General features: G+C 38.6%; 1 protein-coding gene across 2 annotated transcripts in view; it reads right to left on the bottom strand.

Annotated features, from left to right (window-relative positions):
- PKHD1 (PKHD1 ciliary IPT domain containing fibrocystin/polyductin) overlaps window positions 1-19,032 on the bottom strand; it is a 427,795-nt gene that overhangs the window by 224,723 nt on the left and 184,040 nt on the right. For both annotated transcript variants that reach the window (XM_070456320.1, XM_070456321.1), the window contains exons 43-46: window positions 12,606-12,718; window positions 10,957-11,062; window positions 8,873-9,007; window positions 1,452-1,587 (exon numbers count right to left, since the gene is read on the bottom strand). In XM_070456320.1, the coding sequence (XP_070312421.1) occupies window positions 1,452-1,587; window positions 8,873-9,007; window positions 10,957-11,062; window positions 12,606-12,718 (490 nt within the window). The remainder of the gene's footprint in view (window positions 1-1,451; window positions 1,588-8,872; window positions 9,008-10,956; window positions 11,063-12,605; window positions 12,719-19,032) is intronic.

The following is a 19,032-nucleotide window of genomic DNA, read 5'->3' as shown; positions in this document are numbered from 1 at the left end:
TAGTTCTTTCAGGAAAGCTTGCATGTGTATTAGTTCATATCCATATGTATATCCATCCAACTTCATCCATTGATTTAATCAGTGAACCTACTGGGCACCCAGCTACTGGTTACTAATGATAAAACTCTAAGCAAAAGAGATGTGATCAGATATAGAGAATAAACTAGTGGCTACCAGTGGGGAGAGGGACATGAGTAGGGCACAATAAGGGAGCGGCTCAAGACGTACAAACTACTATGTACAAAGTAAATTAGCTACAAGGATATATTGTACAGAGCAGGGAATATGGTCAATATTTTTAAGAACTTTAAATGGAGTGTAATCCATAAAAATATTGAATCACTATGTTGTACAGAAACTAATGCAATATTGTAAATCAACTATACTTCAATATGAGAGAGAGCTGTGGCCCCTGCATTTGTGAAGCTCAGAATCCAGCAGAGACATGGAACTATAATAATAGAGTATGACAGGCACCAGGTAGGTAAAGGCCGGGGAGCTGCAAGAACCATATTGGGAGCACCTGGCCTCCTCTAGAATTTCTTTTAGGAGATTTGAGGAGAAGTTTCTACTGGTGAAATCTTCTGTTGTTGTTGTTCAGTCACTAAGTCATGTCCAACTCTGTGACCCCATGTACTGCAGCACAACACGCTTCCCTGTCATTTACTATCTCCCAGAGTTTGCTCAAATTCATGTCCATTGATTCAGTGATGCTATTTAACCATCTCATCCTCTGCGGCCCCCTTCTCCTCTTGCCTTCAGTCTTTCCCAGCATCAGGGTCTTTTTCAATGAATCAGCTCTTCACATCAGGTGGCCAAAATATTGGAGCTTCAGCATTAGTCCTTCCAGTGAATATTTAGGGTTGATTTCCTTTAGGATTGACTAGTTTGATCTCCCTGCTCTCCAAGGGACTCTCAAGAGTCTTCTCCAGCACCACAAATTGAAAGTATCAATTCTTCAGTGCTCAGCCTTCTTTATGATACAACTCTCATATCTGTACATGACTATTGGAAAAACCATAGTTTTGACTATACACACTTTTGTCAGCAAAGTGATGTTGATGTTTCTGCTTTTTAATACGCTGTCTAGGTTTGTCATAGCTTTCCTTCCAAGGAGCAAGTGTCTTTTAATTTCATGGCTATAGTTACCATCCACAGTGATTTTGGAGTCCAAGAAAATAAAATCTGTCACTGCTTCCACTTTTTTCCCCATCTTTTGCCATGAAGTAATGGGACCAGATGCCCATGATTTTGGTTTTTTGAATGTTGAATTTTAAACCAGTTTTTTTCACTCTCCTCTTTCACTCTCATCAAGATCTTTAGTTCCTCTTAAAGAAATCGCGTAAGTAAAAGAAATAATGAATCCCAATGTCTTTGTGACTATTTATCACATTTATGTGTGTACTGGACTTATTTATTTATGATTTGTCTTATCTACTCAAACAACTTACCCTGTCCTTGGGAGCAGCCTGAACAGGTCCTGATGGCCACACAGTGAGTGAGATCAAAATTCACAAAGGTTGTGTTAGAAACTCTCAGTTCCCACCTTCTGGGAGATTTGATCCCAGCTGACATACACAGTTTTCCCTGTGATTTGGAAGGGGGATAAGGAAAGAAAAATAAGAGAACTGGCCAAATGAAATACAACTTTAATACATGAATAAAAGCAATTGAGTAAAAAGACAAGCTACCGACTAAGAGAAAATATTTGCAAAGCACATACATATGACAAAGGATCACAATGAAATATCCTACACACCTATTAGAGGGTTAAATAAAAATTAGTGACAATACCAAATGCTGATGAAGAAAAAAAATAATTGAAATTTTCATACACTGCTGGTGGGAATGCAAAATGGTACAAACACTGTAGAAAATTGTTTGGTACTTTTTAACAAAGTTAACATAATTTTTATTATTGACCTAGGGGCTTCCCGGGTGGTGCTAATGGTAAAGATCCTGCCTGCCAATGCAGGAGCCATAAGAGGCACAGGCTTTATCCCTAGATCAGGAAGATCCCCTGGAGGAAGGCATGACAACCCACTCCAGTACTCTTGCCTGGAGAATTTCATGGACTAAAGAGCCTGGCAGACTACAGTCCATGGGGTCTCAAAGAGTCAGACACGACTGAAGCACGCATGCACACATCACTGACCTAACAACTCAACTCCTAAGCATTTACCTTAGAGAAATGAAAACTTAGGTTCAAACAAAAGCCTTAAACAGATGGTTAAGATAATTTTATTTGTAGTCAATCACCAAATCTGCAAACAGTTCAAATGTCCTTCAACAAATGAACAAACTGTGGAATATGGTCTCCCACAGTAACAAGGAATAAAATACTGTTTCTTGCAACAAGTTAAATACCAAAGGTATCTGCGAGTGAAATAAGCTAGGCTCAAAAGGTTACATACTATGTTATCCCATTCATATGATTGTTGAAAAGAAAAACCTACTGTGACAGGGAACAGATTAGTGACCTCCAAGGGGATATAAAAAGAAGATATAGCTACAGAGATGGAGCCAAAGGGAGGGTTTTTTCAGGCTGATGCAACTGTTCTATATCTTAGTGGTAGTTACATAAATCTATTCATATGTTAGAAATTTACAGTACTGTACATCAAAAAGCCCATTTTACTATATGTCAATATAAAAAAATAAATATTAAAATGTCTAAAAAAACAACAAAAACTGCTTCCAGGATTTCCTGTAAAACCTCTTCAACAAACTCCATCTAATCACGCTGTTAGTGCTTCATTGTTCCACTGCCCAAAATAGATGTATGTTTGAGGATCACCAGAAACTGTCAAGAGTCTCCACCTGGAAGACAGTGATAAGAAGAAACAAACAAAAGAAAAGAAACCCAGTGGAGACAATGCCAGTATAGAAATCAGAAGGAAAACTTAATAACATCAGAGAAATAAGAGTATCATGTTCATGAAAGAAGAAGCCTAAAAAGGAATTTTTCAGAAAAAAAAAATGGAAGAATAGAATTAGTAAATTAAATAGAAAAAAAAATCTAAGAAAATAGGATAAAAAGGCAATGGGAAATCAGAGAGAAATTAAGGAGTTTAGAAAAGTAATTCAGGAAAGCTAATATCAAAATAATAAGAGTTTAAATAAAACAGAAAATATAGAGGAGATAATTATCAAAGAAATAAGTAAAGAAAATTTCCCAGAAGGAAAGGATATGACTTTCCAAACTGAAAAGTCCTGCCCACTGCCTAGCAGAGTGGTTAGAAGAAAAAGCCATAGCAAAATTATATCATATTAAAATTACAAACACCAGGGACAAGGACGAGATCCCAAAAATCTCCAAAGAGGAAAAACTAATAGGTTACATACAAAAGAATTAGAGTACCTATAAACTGGGTTTTTTGTCCTTTTTGTAAAGTCACTCAGCTATATACATTTGTGTTGTTTAGCCACTAAGTCATGTCTGACCATTTTGCGATCCCATGGACTGTAGCCCACCAGGCTCCACTGTCTATGGGATTTACCCAGCAAAAATATCAGAGTAGGTTTTCATTTCTTTCTCCAGGGGATCTTTCTGACCCAGGAATCAAAGTCTCCTGCATTGCAGGCAGATTCTTTACCATCAAGCCACTGGGGAAGTCCTCCAGTTACATACACATCCCTTTTAAAATTATTTCCATTATGGTTTATCACAGGATATTGAATACAGTTCCCTATGCTATACAGTAGGACCTTGTTGTTTGTCCATCCTAAATATGGTTTCCATGAAGTATCTAAAAACTCTTTAACTTCAGGACTAGAAGATAGAAGACAATGAAGCATTAACTCCAAAGCATCAAGGCAAAGTGAACTCCAACCTAGTGGTCTATAGTAACAACCTTCCAAGAATGGGGTCTCTATTTTTAGGTCAAAATCTTTACCTTTCATAGACCATCAGTTTAAAAAGTTACCATAGGCTAAAACAATGAGAGTTAAACCAGAAAAGAGGAAGATGGGTGAATTAAGAACAAGAACACTACAGAGACATGAAGAAATTCTACATTATGTTGGTCAAGAGAAATTCCAAGACCTAGCTCTGAAACACTTTTTGCAAACTGGTGGTAAAAGTTAAACACTTGGGATTGTGTGGGGTTTGGCATCACCCACTAAAGCTAAAGGGCCAGTCTCTGAGCCAGCAGTTTTAAAATCTGGCACATACTCAACAGATATGCATGCTTGTGAACACCAAGATACATATAGAAGATTGTTCATAACATCTTTCTCTGTAATAACCCTAAACTGGAAACAGGCAAATGTCCAGCAATAGCAACATGGCTTTAAAAACTATGATACAGTCCATAAAAGGGAAGAATTGGTGCTTTCAAATTGTGGTGCTGGAGAAGACTCTTGAGAGTCTCTTGGACTTCAAGGAGATCAAACCAGTTAATCCTAAATGAAATCAATCCTGAATATGCATTGGAAGGACTGATGTTGAAGCTGAAGCTCCAATACTTTGGCCACCTGATGGGATGAGACGACTTACTGGAAAAGACCCTGATTCTGGGAAAGATTGAAGGCAGGAGGAGAAGGGGATGACAGATAACAAGATGGTTGGATGGCATCACTGACTCAATGGACATGAGTTTGAGCAAACTCTGGGAGATGGTAAAGGACAGGGAAGCCTGGTGTGCTGCAGTCCATGGGGTTGCAAACAGTTGGACATGACTTATTGACTGAACAACAACAATGACATAAAAACTGGAAGAATAAATTATTGAGACATATAAAAACATGAATGAATCTCACAGACATAATAATATGCCAAAGAAGTCAGGCACATTAGAGTTGCATGATGTATGATTCTATTTACATAAAGTTCAAAAACAGATTTGGATTAACCTATACTTGAGAAGTCTGAATAATGGTTCTCCTTTGGCTGGAGGGCAGGGGTTGGGGTTACCTGGGAGCAGATACTAAGGGGTTTTAGAGGAACTGACGATGTTCTATTTCTAGATCTGGGTGGTATGCACATGATTTTACTTTACAAAAATTTAAAGAGCTCTTCACTTGTGATCTGTGCACTTTTCCCCATAAATGTCATATTTCCATGAAACATCTGTTTTAAAATGTATAACAAATACTAGAGAAAAGTAATGTACGAGACGAGAGGGTGAAGAAGTTAAAAAAGTTTAAGGTCCTTGCATGACTCAGGTGAAATTTAACAGTGCCAATGTAATTAAAACTTTGTGAGGATGAGCAGGCATGTCACAAATTTAAGTCCAAGAACCTATACGATTTTAACAGAGTGAATACCTTTCAAATGAGTGAATATTAAAAAAGTTTTTATTCAGTGCAGGACAAATCAAGTTTGAAAAGTAGGGAAAAAACATAGATAATGAATTTCAAACTGAAAGTACAAGATAAAATGGTAGAAATAAATGCAAATATATGGAAGACATCAGCATGTGAATGGTAATTGAAACCACTAGAGAAAATGAGATTTCTCCCAGGGAGGGCAAGTATACATAGGAGACCTAGGATGGAATTTAGAGAAACAAAAAGATGAAAGTTCTAAACTGAGGAAGACAAATCCACAAGTGAAAATGAAAAGTAACCCTGAGAGAAATGGGAGAATGAGGCAACCTCAACAGCATTTTCCTGAATAAGATATTTTTTTAAAATAGTAGTATCATTTGCTTGAATGAATTACAATAACCACAAAAAGGCAACCATCCTACAGATAATTCCAAAAGTGGGGTGACCATAATTTACATCCAAATCAGGACATCTTGGAGAGTGTGGAAGGGGGTGTTAATTAAAAGCAAGGCTAGTACAGCAGAATAAACAAACCACAATGACCAGATTTGGATGTATAATGATGGTTTTCACATCTCTTTTTCTTGCATAATAAAGCCATTCTCAATGAAAATTATTCTACTCATCTCAATACCAGGTAATGTTGGGTATGAAAGTACAACATAAACAAATATGTCTAATGGGAAAAAATCCTTTCTAATAAAAAATTCTTCCAGAAACTAGCATTTGTTTTAGATCATGACTCACTGATCATGGTGTGTCACCAATTACATGCAGGTGAAAGGTCTAAGAATGATTAAGCCAAAGTCTCTGAAATTTTTAATTCCTAAAGAAATAGCAGATTTGAAAGAAAGAGGCTAAAGTCAGATTTCTACAATCAAAGAGAGGTTGGCATCCTTAAAAAAAAAAAAAAAAAAAAACTAATACAGTTTTATACAGCAATAAAGTGGTTCCCAAATAAATCTGAGCAACAGTGTGCTAAATAAAGATTCATAGATTTTTTGTTCGTTTGTTTTTAGCCGTAGAACTTTGAAAAAACTTTAATGGGTTAATATGCAATGTGAATTTCAGATGATGGGAGGGATGGTAAACAGCATGTGTATGTGTGTGTACACTCAGTCACTCAATCTTGTCTGACTCTTTGTGAACTTGCAGACTGTAGCCTGCCAGGCTCCTCTGTCCACGGAATTTTCCAGGCAAGAATACTGGAGAGGGTTGCCACTTCCTACTCCAGGGGATCTTCCCAATCCTCGGATCGAACCTGCGTCTCCTGTGTCTCCTACATTGACAGGCAGACTTTTTACCACTGTGCATAGCATATCCTATATGTAATTAATCTAAGAATCTTCCTTTTCTCAGACCCTCTCTTAGAATTAGCCTTCCATGGAAAACACTTCAGAGAATATTGGAGTAAGCACTAATAAATATGTTTTGCCAAGGCCATTTTCCCGACCAGGTGTGATATCCACGTGGTCCAAGCTCCACAATACTGGGCATGATCTTGGGTTCTCATATGGGTTCTCAAAGCCTCCATTTCTGTACCTGTAAATTCAGGAGTTCTAACTAGATCAACTCTTAGGTAATATTTACCTCTAATATTACATGACTTTATTTATGTTTTATTGGGATATAGTTGCTTTACAATATTGTGTTAGTTTCTGCTGTACAATGAATTCAATCACTTATATGTATACATATATTCCTCCCTCATGGATCTCCATTCCACCCCACCCCCATCCCACCCTTCTAAGTCACCACAGAACACTGAACTGCGCTCCCTGCATATACAGCAGCTTCCCACTAGCTATCTACGTTACACGGGATAGTGTACATATGGCAACCCCAATCTCGCAACCCAGCCCACTCCCTATTTACCACTGTGCCCACATATCTGTTCTCTACATCTGCATCTTTTTTCCTTGCCCTGCAAATAGGCATCTGTACCACTCTTCTACAGTCCACATTTGTGCTTCAATTTATAACATTTTTCTCTTTCTGACTTATTTCACCCTCTATGACAATCTCTAGGTCCATCCATGTCTCTACAAATGGCCCTGTTTCATTTTTAATAGCTGAGTAATATTCCATTGTGTATATGTGATACTGTCATACATATACACAATAAAATTGCATGGCTTTAAGATTCAGATGCCTAACTAAGATCTAGATCATGCCTAGAAAAAAAACTGTTTAACATTTTCCATCCAAGGACTTTGGTCCTGCACTTACTTGTTAGGAGACTGAGAACTTCTCAGCTGTATTGCTTTGCTGGTGAATTACACCCCAGGGGTGAGATTATATTTTGGTATGATAAGCACCCTTTTGTCATAATCTGAATCTTAATTTATGTCACTCTTCCACTAATTATGATGTCTATTTAGCATCAATTAAGATGTTGTGACATTAATTTGCCAGGACACTTAGTTCTTCAGCTTGATGGGCATTTTGTTTTTAGCATCTTCTCTGAGGTTGTTTCTGAGAAATTTATGGGCCTTAGGTTAACCCGTATCACAGAATCTAAATCTGGGTCTCATCCTCTCTTAAAAACTAAGGAAGCTGAAAAGAAGAATCATCTCTCAAGATGGTAATCTTTTCAGAGAAAAGGAAAAACTGGCAGGTATTTCCCTCCTAAAAATGAGAGTTCGGAAGAGAAAGAAGGAAGGAAGCTGGAGAATTAAACACAGGAAAATGTAGCTTAATAAGAAAGTGATTTTTTAACTCAACATTGGTATCTGTAGTTATGAATCATCAAAGGAAGCACCAAAGTAAAAACTTATCACTTAAATGTCAGTTGGTCAAAGCATTAAGGAATGAGCTAAAGAGAACACTCTTCCCTTGGTCCCCAGAAGTATTCTAGGTCCCTTCCATCTATGATTATTCTGAACTGCGACACTAACATGCATGTAACTCCTTCAAGAAAAAGAACGTAGGGACTCATTATAGGACTGAAACCAATGGCAGCCACAGACTTCCCTTGAGAACTAGTACTTCTTACCCAAGAAGTCCTCAGCTCAGCTACATTCTTGTCCCCTGGCCATGCAGTTGTGGGGAAATCATCCATAGTCTGATGTTTATCATGTAGACACACACACTGAGGTAAGTACTAGGGAATCACTAAAGAAACCCTAGCAAACACACAAATTTATATCACCATTTTTTTTATGGGAGGGGACACTATATAGAGTAAGAACCCTATGTTGAATGTTGATGTTGAAACGTGGCAAACCACAGTCAATAAAGATGATATGGACTCACACTATTTCATAAGCCTTGTGAGGTTAGAGTAAATGAACCTAAAATTATTAGACTTATTAATTGGTGTGGATAAAAACCCTAAATCACAACTAGATAAGAGTTCTGTGAGCCACTCAGGGCTTTTGTGATTTATATGAACACAACACACTGAAATCTTCTGTGTGCTTGAATTTTATGATAAATATCACCACTCTCACAAATCAAAGAATCCTCTAACTTTGACCAACTAAACACAAGATTTGCTAAAGAATTCTATTAAAATTACATATCCTGTATCATCAAAGGACCCAGCACATATGATTCTGTTTTGATGAACAACTTAAAAGAATCACATGAAGGCACTTACCATGTGGGCAAAATGACCAAGTAGTAAGCTGTCAGTAATTGATGTATTTGCATCACTTTCCAAGATATCAATTCCAAAATCTCTGCATGCATAAACCTGGAAGTTTTTCAGGTGAAGATTGCTACTTCTAAAAATCTATAAAAGCAACAATATACATTATGTCAAAGGTCTGAGGCTCAGCTTTTCTTGCAGATTTCCTGTACCTTCTTTAATTATTAAGTATAAATGAGTGTGCTATATCGTATTTAAGCAGCTTTTGTCCATCAATATCTGTGCAGGCATCCCAAAGTTGCCGAGAGGTCAGCGCTAACTGGCCCCCTTTGGTAACATCCCCTCTGCACTTTTCACTTCTCTTCCTAACAACTGATGCATTATAAAGGTCAATGTGAATTTTTCATGTATCTAAAATAAGCTTGCAACTGTCAAATGACACAAAATTAATGGAGAAAAACAGAACATCCAGGAACTCCAGTACTTATATTTACCTCAATGTTGTTAACCAAGATTGTCAAAAACTTGCAAATATGAAATAAGTAATTCAGCATGACTACAGACTCAAAATACATTCTATGTGTATACTGATGACAGCATAGGTTAGTGGCTCCAAACAAGGATCAAGGACTAACCAAATATGATTGATAGAGTTGAAAGAATCACACTAGCTTGGGGAACAGAGGTTTAAGTTTTTACTTGGCACTGATATTAGCTAATTATGTGAGCTTCAGTGAGACTTTTTGCTTCTCCCAGCTCTCAGTTCAACCATTTTGAAATCAGGGTGGAGGTCAGGACTGCCAGTTAAACTGACACAGTGACACCTTTGTTTATTAAATAGGGCCATGTTTACATTTGTGTCTTCAAGTGGGAGTTTCCTATTAATTAAGGCCAAGGTTACCTTGATTTACCATAGTTTAGTGCTTTTACTTGTCAATCAGTCTCTGTGCTTGAATTTTCAAGAACTGAATAGCTTGCATTTCCCACTCTGCATGCACTCTACATTATCTTTTATAGAATGATAGACCTTTGAAGACACAGGGGTTTATGTGAAAAATATAGCTATGACCTGAACTATATTGGACAACAGTTTTTACTTCATTACAGGCATCAAACCCTCTGGAAGACACAAACTGCTTCTCTGCATAAGAGGGATTTTCCCCACTATATTCATTGTGCTAATGAGAAACAAAATACTTTATCAAATCTAATGAAAACAAAATATTTAGTACAATCAGGATTCTTCCTGTTAGCTACTCCAATTTTGTATTTTGAAACTTTCCCCCATCTATGATAATTTTCCTTATGTTGGATATGTGAAATAAATACCTAACTTTCTTACTGTGACTTAATTATATGTTTTATTCTATTTTCTGAATGTCCTGTAGATGTATCCCTTCATCTTGGTATCTTAGGCTCCATATTTCTCCATGGCAGAGACCAAATGTATGTAATTTTCTCTGTGTAACACCAAATAGAGACCCTGGATAATGTTTACATGGCACTGGTAATAGTGAGCATGCAAAGCTTTCTTATAAGAAGTCACTGAAATAAAGAAAAGTAAATGAGTAATTGGTCAAGGTGAGAATGCCACTTTGAGCTGGAATTTTTGTGTTTCATTGATGAACAGCACTTTTCCTTATGACTGAAAGAGGATGTTAGGTATCAAACACACGACTTCTGCAGTCTGGATTCTGCACCTAATTTTGCTGCTAACAAACAGTGTGACCCTTGGCAAATCACTTCACTTTCTGAGCCTTAATTTTTTCCCCAAATAAGCACGTGAGGGGAAGAATAAATGACCTCCTTTGATTCTTCTTGGTTGCAAATCTCTACGATTCTGTCATTCCCTATTAGAGCTTCTAAAAAGTCACCACAGACACAATGGACAAACCTTGGCTTACTGAATAGGAATCTGTTCATTCAACAACTATTTGACACACACACCTATGATGCTGTTGGCTCCTTAAAGCTGTGATAATAGAGCAATCCTCCCCCAGAAACAAATCATTGCCCTTTAAGTAGAGATGCAGAATAAGTCACCACAAGAAAATAAATTACATTTCTAACTTTAAAAAATTAAAGAAACATACCTGGGCACCACCTGCACTTCCCCAAACTTTGAAATTCTGGAACAGGGTGGGGCCAGTGCTATTATCCCAAGGTGGCTGAAACTTAGGGTAAACAAAGAGACCAGACCTGGGGAGAAAGATAAACAGTGAAATTTGGCTGATTTCTGCACTCCATATGTCTCACTCATTGGAAAATATAAAACTGAAGATACTGAATAAGGGAATAAATGAGACTGAAGAGGAGATCTTCTCTCTGATGGTAACTGCCCATCCCTCAGCCTTTTTTTCTGTCACCCTCTGTGACCTGCTCCTGGATCTCAACAAGGTACAGGTTGCCACGGTGCTCTTCCATTCTATCAGCCCTTGAAAATTCTATCAGCTCCTTTCTAGGAACCTGGACACCCCTGACTAGCCCTACAGAGGCCCACTCTTCCATCAGCCTCTTCTAGATCCACCCCTTTGCTGAGGAAGCCATATACCAGAGCCTATAACTTATGCAACTTATGTGCTTCTCCCTGAAATAGCCTAGCATTGTGGCATTTTTGGATACCTTCTCCCCTCACATCCCAGGGTTGCTGAAAGCTTCTAGATCAAAGTCTTCATCATTATTATCATTATATCATTATTTTTATATAATATATGATATTATATTATATTATATCATTATATTATAATTATATCATTATTATCATTATAGTCATCATCATTAATCACATTAATAATAATTTCATGACACATGTACTAACCCTAGCCTCCCCCAGCACTTCAACATGGCTGAGCAATGGTGCTTAATCCTCATTCTAGTCTCCTTATAATTACCCATCATACAATATTATCTCACTATTATTAATATAACTTTTATCAGAATCATTTATATTGAGGAATTCCCTGGGGGTCCAGGGGTTAGTATTCTGCACTTTCACTGTCAAGGATGAAGGTTCAATCCCTGGTCAGGGAAACAAGAGCCCACAAACCACACAACATAGCCAAAAATAATAATAGTAATAATAAATCGCTTAATATTATTCCTATCAATTATTGAGTTCCTACCATATTCCAGATGTTCTCTTAGGTGTGTAACATAAGTCATCTCTAATTTTCAAGTCAAACTTTCAATAGAGATGTGTCCCTATTTTATAAATAAAGCAAGCTACTCATAGTCCAGATCTGAATCAAGGCCTGACTGGTTCCGAAGCTCACATTTTCCTCACCTTCCTAGCATGTTTCCCAGTCCTTGCTCTTAGCAGATGACTTTATCCTCTAAATAGCAAAGACCTTGAACTAATCCCTCTCATCTCACAATGTGCAGGTCACAGGCAAAGAGCCTCTTCTCCAAACCTCATCTCCCCACTCAGCTCCTGAGCTCAGGCATTCTGGCCTCCCAGGTGCCCCCAGTCTCTTGGGAGTTTAATTCATCTCTCTATTAAGTTCTTCTCTGGCCACAAAAGGCACCCTATGTCCTGTGCCCCCTCAAATGACCTCTCTCTCTCTGTTTCCCTTCCCTTCACCACCAAACTTATGACCCAAGATACTCACTCAGATATATCATCAAATCTTACACGGATGCCAAGCATTATACAACCTTCTCTATGAGTCTTGTGCAAAAAAAAAAAAAAATGTTAAACAATAAACTTTACACCCAAAATGTAGATGAACTTCCCCAAAGTTACCTTGTACAAGAATGTGCACTATTCCGTGTAAAGGAGAGAAGTGGAGCTTGGGAGGTTTGGTTGTCCACAAGATGAAAAAAGTAGCCATAACCAGCAGCAAACACCCTGTTTCCCTGCAGAAATTAAATATAGTTTAATCATAGTTAGTCCATTACAATAAGGCTGCTGGAAGGACTTTTAAATGTGCTTATTCTTCTTTCTCACTTAATGCCTACCAAGTCATATTTCTATACCTTGATCATACATTCATTCTGAAAAACAAGCTGTGGTGTGTGTGTGTGTGTAGGTTTGTGTATGTATAGTGGAATATCACTCAGCCAGTAAAAAGAATGAAATCATGTCATTTGCAACAACATAGATGGACCTAGAGATTATCATACTAAGCCAAGTAAGTTAGAAAGACAAACACCATATGGTGTCACTTATGTGTGGAATCTCAAATACAACACCAATGAATATATCTTTGAAACAGAAACAGACTTACAGGCATGGAGAACAGGCTTCTGGTTGCCAAGGGGGTGGAGGGGTGGGAGAGGATAGAAGTTTGGGATTAGCAGACACAAGCTATTACATATAAGATGAATAAACAACAAGGTGCTACTGCGTAGCACAGGGGACTGTATTCAATACCCTGTGATAAATCGCAATGGAAAAGAATATGAAAAAGAATATAAAGATGTATAACTGAGTCGCTTTGCTGTCGAGCAGAGATTAAACACAACACTGTAAATCAGAACAAATACATCCTCACTCCTCTCCCTCCAGGTAGTTCAACTTGACTTTACTTTTCCCACCTCAATAGCTGGCATCTCATGTTAAAACATCCTTGTAAATTTTCACGGTGACAAGCTTACTTGCCTCACCTAATCCAAGCTCTCCTCTTTGCTATGTGAAAAACACTTGGGGGCAAAGGCCTCCCTAAAGCCAAGTCTCCACAAAGAATTCTCTCTGATCCTCTGAACAAATCATTGATTTGACTACAGGCTGAAGGCCAGTGATAGCACTAGCCATGCCTTAGCTGTGAGACACAGCAGCTGAGTTCAAATACAACTCAAATCTCAAGGTACTCTTGTCACCATTCAATCATTTCAATCACCTGTATTCTTGATAAGATTTACCTTCTAAATAATTTAATGCCTTTTATATGCTCATATAAAACTTAAATTCTCCAATTGATGATATGAGTTTGGGGCTATAATTCTGAGCAAACAACACAATGAACTTATTTTTACATAAATTCAATTAAACACCTGCAAATATCCATCATTATGTAGTGTATTTTAAGACAGAGTAGAAAGCCAACTCCCTAAAGAGTGTAATACTGGACACAGAGGTACTTTGCTTGGTTATACCCAATGTCCACAAAAATGTGCATTTTATTGCATCATTTTAAAACCAGGAGACTTGAGATAAAAACTCAAATACTTTTTTTAAAAAAAATTCGGAGCCCAATTCCTGTGGGGTGGCCGTAGATCAGCTGGAGCTAAGAAGATCCTGTTGTCTTGGACTATGGGTGACTTTGCCATGCATGCTGCTCAGTCACTCAGTCATGCCCTACTCTTCAAGACCCTATGGACTGTAGCCCCCCAGGCTCCTCTGTCCATGGGATTCTCCAGGCAAGAACACTGGAGTGGGTTTCCATGCCCTCCTCCAAGGGATCTTCCCAACCCAGGGATTGAACCCGCGTCTCTTATGTCTCCTGCATTGGAAGGTGGATTCTTTACCACAAGAACATCTGGAAAGTCCCCACCTTTCCTGCTTCAGTTCTTTATAATATCAGGCTGATCCCTGTAGCCACTGACTTTACAACCTCTTAACCCCAGGCAATAGTCAGTGCTATGTGGGCAGCATTCTGTTTTAGTGGGAGGAATGAACAGCTGACAGATCAGGATGCTAGATACTTATGTATCTATGTACTTAGTTTTATGTACTTATGGGCATCTGTCCTCTCCCATGGGCAGCCAGAGAAGGAAAGCCAGGGAACAAGCTGCCTACTCTCAGCTCTACACCTTGTGTGACCAGGGTAAGCTCTACACCTTGTGTGACCAGGGTAAAGGGAGCGCTGAAATAGGATGTTTTAAAACCAACAATACTCAACTCCTGCTGTATGCGAAAGGAGAAACCAGTGCCTGACCCTGGAGGTTGCTGGCCTCTGGGGAAGTGTGAGTGAAGGCCAGAATTGACCCTGAGATGGGAGGCCTGGCAGGGAGACAACACCACTGGGATCTGGTAGGTGAGCCAGGGCTTACTGACATAATCATGGGTGCTGTTTTCTGAACATCAGCCTCTCATTCACTGGGGGCACTCACTGAAGGCTCGCTCACTCTGGGGATCTGTAACCCACCAGCCAGGACTCCTTCACTCTGCCACAGAACACCTTCTTTCTTTGTGCACCGGAGGTCCATTCTCTACTGCACTTCATTCTTTTGGATTCTGAGCACTTCTTCCATTTCCTGAAGTCACTTAAAATTCCAATCACATATCTTTCCACACACCAAAAGTGACTTTTGGATATCATTGAAAACTTTAAGACCCCAATTATCTTGGGGGGCTGGGCAGAGTCTGGAGCTGTGGTTGTCAGCTGGGATGATATTGTTCCCCAGAGAGCATGTGGAAATCTCTGGAGATAGTTTCTGTTGTCACAACTCAGAAAGAGAGGGGTTTTACTAGCATTAATTGGACAGAAATCAGGAATGCTGGTTTATAGAGGTCAGCCTCTCACAATCAACGAATCTTATGGCCCCAAAGGTTATGGTCCCAACTACTCTCTTGCTCAAAGTCACTAAGTTGCATCTGATTCTTTGCAATCCCATGGACTGTAGCCCACCAGGCTCCTCTGTCCATGGAGTTCTCCCAATAAAGAATACTAGAGTGGGTAGCCATTCTCTTCTCTAGGGGATCTTCCCGACCCAGGGGTCAAACCTGGGTCTCCCGCATTGCAGGAAAATTCTTTGCTGTCTGAGCTACCAGGGAAGCCCATGCTAACATTAGTATGGTTAAAAAAAATAGTCAGTGTTCTTGAAATGACCCATACCCATTTTCCAGTACCCTATCTCCAAATTTTGATGGAAAGACCAACCTAAATATAAAAACATAGTAATTATAACAAGAATACTTCGACAGTTTTTACTGGGAGGGTATTTATATCTTTCTAAATAATCAAATCTTCCATTAGACACTCCCGCAAAGAACACTTATCAGCAATTGAATCAGTTATCGCAATTCTTCCCTCAGCTAGAAAACAAGACATGCACTTATGATCTTCAGCTTTGGAAGAATCGCTGTTCCTAAATTGACAGATCCAAGCGCCCAGTGGAAGCACTAGATGAAAGCGCCCTCAAAGAAACACAAGTAAGCAATGTGACTGTTGATTCTGATATGGTTACACAACAGGAAACTTCCTCAGAGAGGCACATATGAAGCTCCCCCTTCCACACGGCCAAAGCAGAGTGGAACTTGAATGTCTCAACTTGAATGTACACTTCTATTTCATTACCAGTGAGATGCTAATTCATTAGCACGACTCTACCAGGAAGGGAAAGATTCAAGTGTTTCCAGAATATATCCCAAGGACTTCATCCTTATTTATTGTCTTGGCTAGACAGGCATGTATTTTGAGAAAATAAATAGATTTGTTAAATCCTCTGCCCTGGTGTCATTAGCATTTTTGGAGCACCTGGGTGATCATATATAAATGCTTTCCAAGTGCATTTATAGTTGGGCAGGATATTTGCAACTTTGGTCTTCTGTTAGCCAAAAAGGCTCACTTTTTTTTTTTTAATAAAAGAAGCACTTAAACAGTCGGATGGCATTACTTTCCAATCCTTTTTACTCTCCATTCCAATTGGGTATGCTACAAACGATTCATGAGAAGAAACCACATATGTATGCAGGTAGCCAGCAGCTTGTGGGGAAGGGTTTAAGGCAAGCAAGGAATTTTGTGTGGAAATCAATTCTTTGCGGAAGTCAATGTATTATGGACACTCAAGGAAGAGAAATTCCAGAGAGAAATTAACTGCCCAAGTATGCCAGCTCCTTGAGGTGTGCATCTGTAGTCACTAAAAAAAAAAAAAAAGTGAGTCAACCCTTCAGGCAGCTCTTAAATATACATTAGCTATTGAGTGGAGAGAGCTAGAGAGCTGAAATCAGCCTTTAAACACAGAATTCCTTACAAAATTGATTCAGAAACCAGAACAAATTCCCTTCAAATCAAATGGATGCTTCCAGAGGACTGGTCTTTAGGGGTTTTCTGTTGGCTATTCTAAATAGGGGTCTGGTCATGGGAAATGTCCAAAGCCCACATACACATGGGATGTTCTGGAGCACTGGGAGTGCACAGTCTCTCACTGATGAAGAGCAAAGACCTTCTAGCCTGAGGTCAAATTAGGTTACATCTAGGAGAAAGACGAAGCCTCTGGGCAGATAACAAGAAATGCCCATAAAGGAGTCAGAGACTCAAGACACTGGAGTGTGGAAGCGTGACAGCCTGGAAATGAAGTGCTCCCAATGCTACATGTTATGCATGGAAGAACCACCACCGATCTTTGCTGGAAAACCTGGCAAAACCTATCTAAGGAGTGTGCAAAGGAACACCTCGAGTTCCTTGGACACTCAAACAGTACTACCACACAGCCCTCACTAGCAAAAGGGCACAAAGCTAAGATTTTGCTTCTCATAGAAACTGCCCCAAATTTAGCTCAGTGGCAGCCTGGGCAGTGAGGCAAGTGAACCACTCGCAGCTATGAAAACTAAAAAGGAGTCTCTCAGTTGAAATATCCTTATACCAGGCAGAGTTGAAGGTATGTGAACTGTAAAGATGGCTGCCTGTGAGCCAAGGTGAATTCCATGCACTGGGCAGAACATTTGGTCCTAGTCTCTGGATCTGGGAACAATATACAACCACAAATCACTGCAGAGACTTAATTAAGGATCAGCTCCATTTCTTCCTCCCTGCCAAGCTAGGCCAGAGAGTTCAAGGTCAACGTCTATAATGTAGGCTTTCTGGATTGATTGTCCAGCCACTGGTATTAGGTCACCTTCAAATCTAAAGGCTTTTGTTTCTATAATAATATAGTCCCAATACCGATTTCCTGGTTCTGCCATTGTTCTGTGGCAATGGTTATGGTTATGTACCATTGGGGGAAGCTGGGGGAAAGGCAGCTTCTAAGTCTAAAATTATTTCAAAATTAAAAGTTTTTAAAAAAGAAAAATCCTATTGAATCACAGTAATGCATAGCTTTAAAAAAAAAAATTTTGCCAAACTGCACACACACGCACATACCTTACCACCACTCCATCACTGTGGATGGAGTAGCCTCCTGATTATCACTTTGGAATAAAAATATATTTCTAAGATACATTTTTCTGTGTATCATCCACTTAAAATACAATAAACACGAGCTTACTATCTGTCCAATGGACTGAAATGACCTTCACTGGCACTAAGAGAAGTTCCTAATTTTTAGGTTCTGACACATATGCCCAGTTACACCTATGTCCCTTGGTTGCAGCACATTTCAGACAACAGAATATAAAAGAGACAGCACAGCAGAACCCCAACGGCACAGCTGCAAAATTGAAGGGGACTGTGCAAAATTTAACACTCAGAAACGAGTTCCATAGGATCTAAATGCTGACACAGATGAAACACCTTATTTTTTCAGTCATCAAAATGATTGAGGGATTTTGGGATCCATTCTTTAATTTCCTCTTTCTTCCCCCCATTCTTTGATTATGGAATTACACCCTACATCCATTCATTTATTATATTCAATTAATTTTTATTGAGCAACTATTACATATCAGACACTGTTAGGGACTAAAAGTTAACAAGCCAATTTAAGATCATTTTATAACAGAATTTTAACAACAGAACTTTAAGATCATTTAATCAATTTTAAGATTCATTTAAGATGAAAATGTCAGGAATATACCTAATGAATGTACTTAATTAACTTATGTTACCACTTTAAACTAAAATCTCATTCTCCAAATGCATACACTGTATTGTTTTTTAATTTTGTAAAGAGGAAGAAAGTAAATGAATGGAAGTGTTTGTCCTGTTTGATTCAAACAGGAATCAATAAACCTGTTTTGGGATCAATATATTCATTGCTGACTGTTCACTGTTACACAGGTCAGTCTACAAAGTCTCAGGTGACCTATGAGCTTATATGTGGTCCTCTGGTTCTCTACACCTATAGCCAGATCATTTCTTTGCTTAATTTTGTTTTGCTTGTTTGTTTTGTGTTAGTTTCAAGTATATAGAAAAGTGATTTAATTACAGATATATGTATTGTTTTTCATACTCATATCCATTATAGGTTATTATACAACATTGACTATAGTTCCCTGTGCTATATAGTAGATCTCTGTTGTTTACCCATTTTATATATAGTAACATTTATCTGTTAATCCGAAACTCTTA

This window comes from Odocoileus virginianus, chromosome 27 (assembly GCF_023699985.2).
Source record: "Odocoileus virginianus isolate 20LAN1187 ecotype Illinois chromosome 27, Ovbor_1.2, whole genome shotgun sequence".
Classification (NCBI taxonomy): Eukaryota; Metazoa; Chordata; class Mammalia; order Artiodactyla; family Cervidae; genus Odocoileus; species Odocoileus virginianus.
Note: the sequence above shows the minus strand (reverse complement) of the source record. Positions and strands in the feature narration are given on the sequence as shown.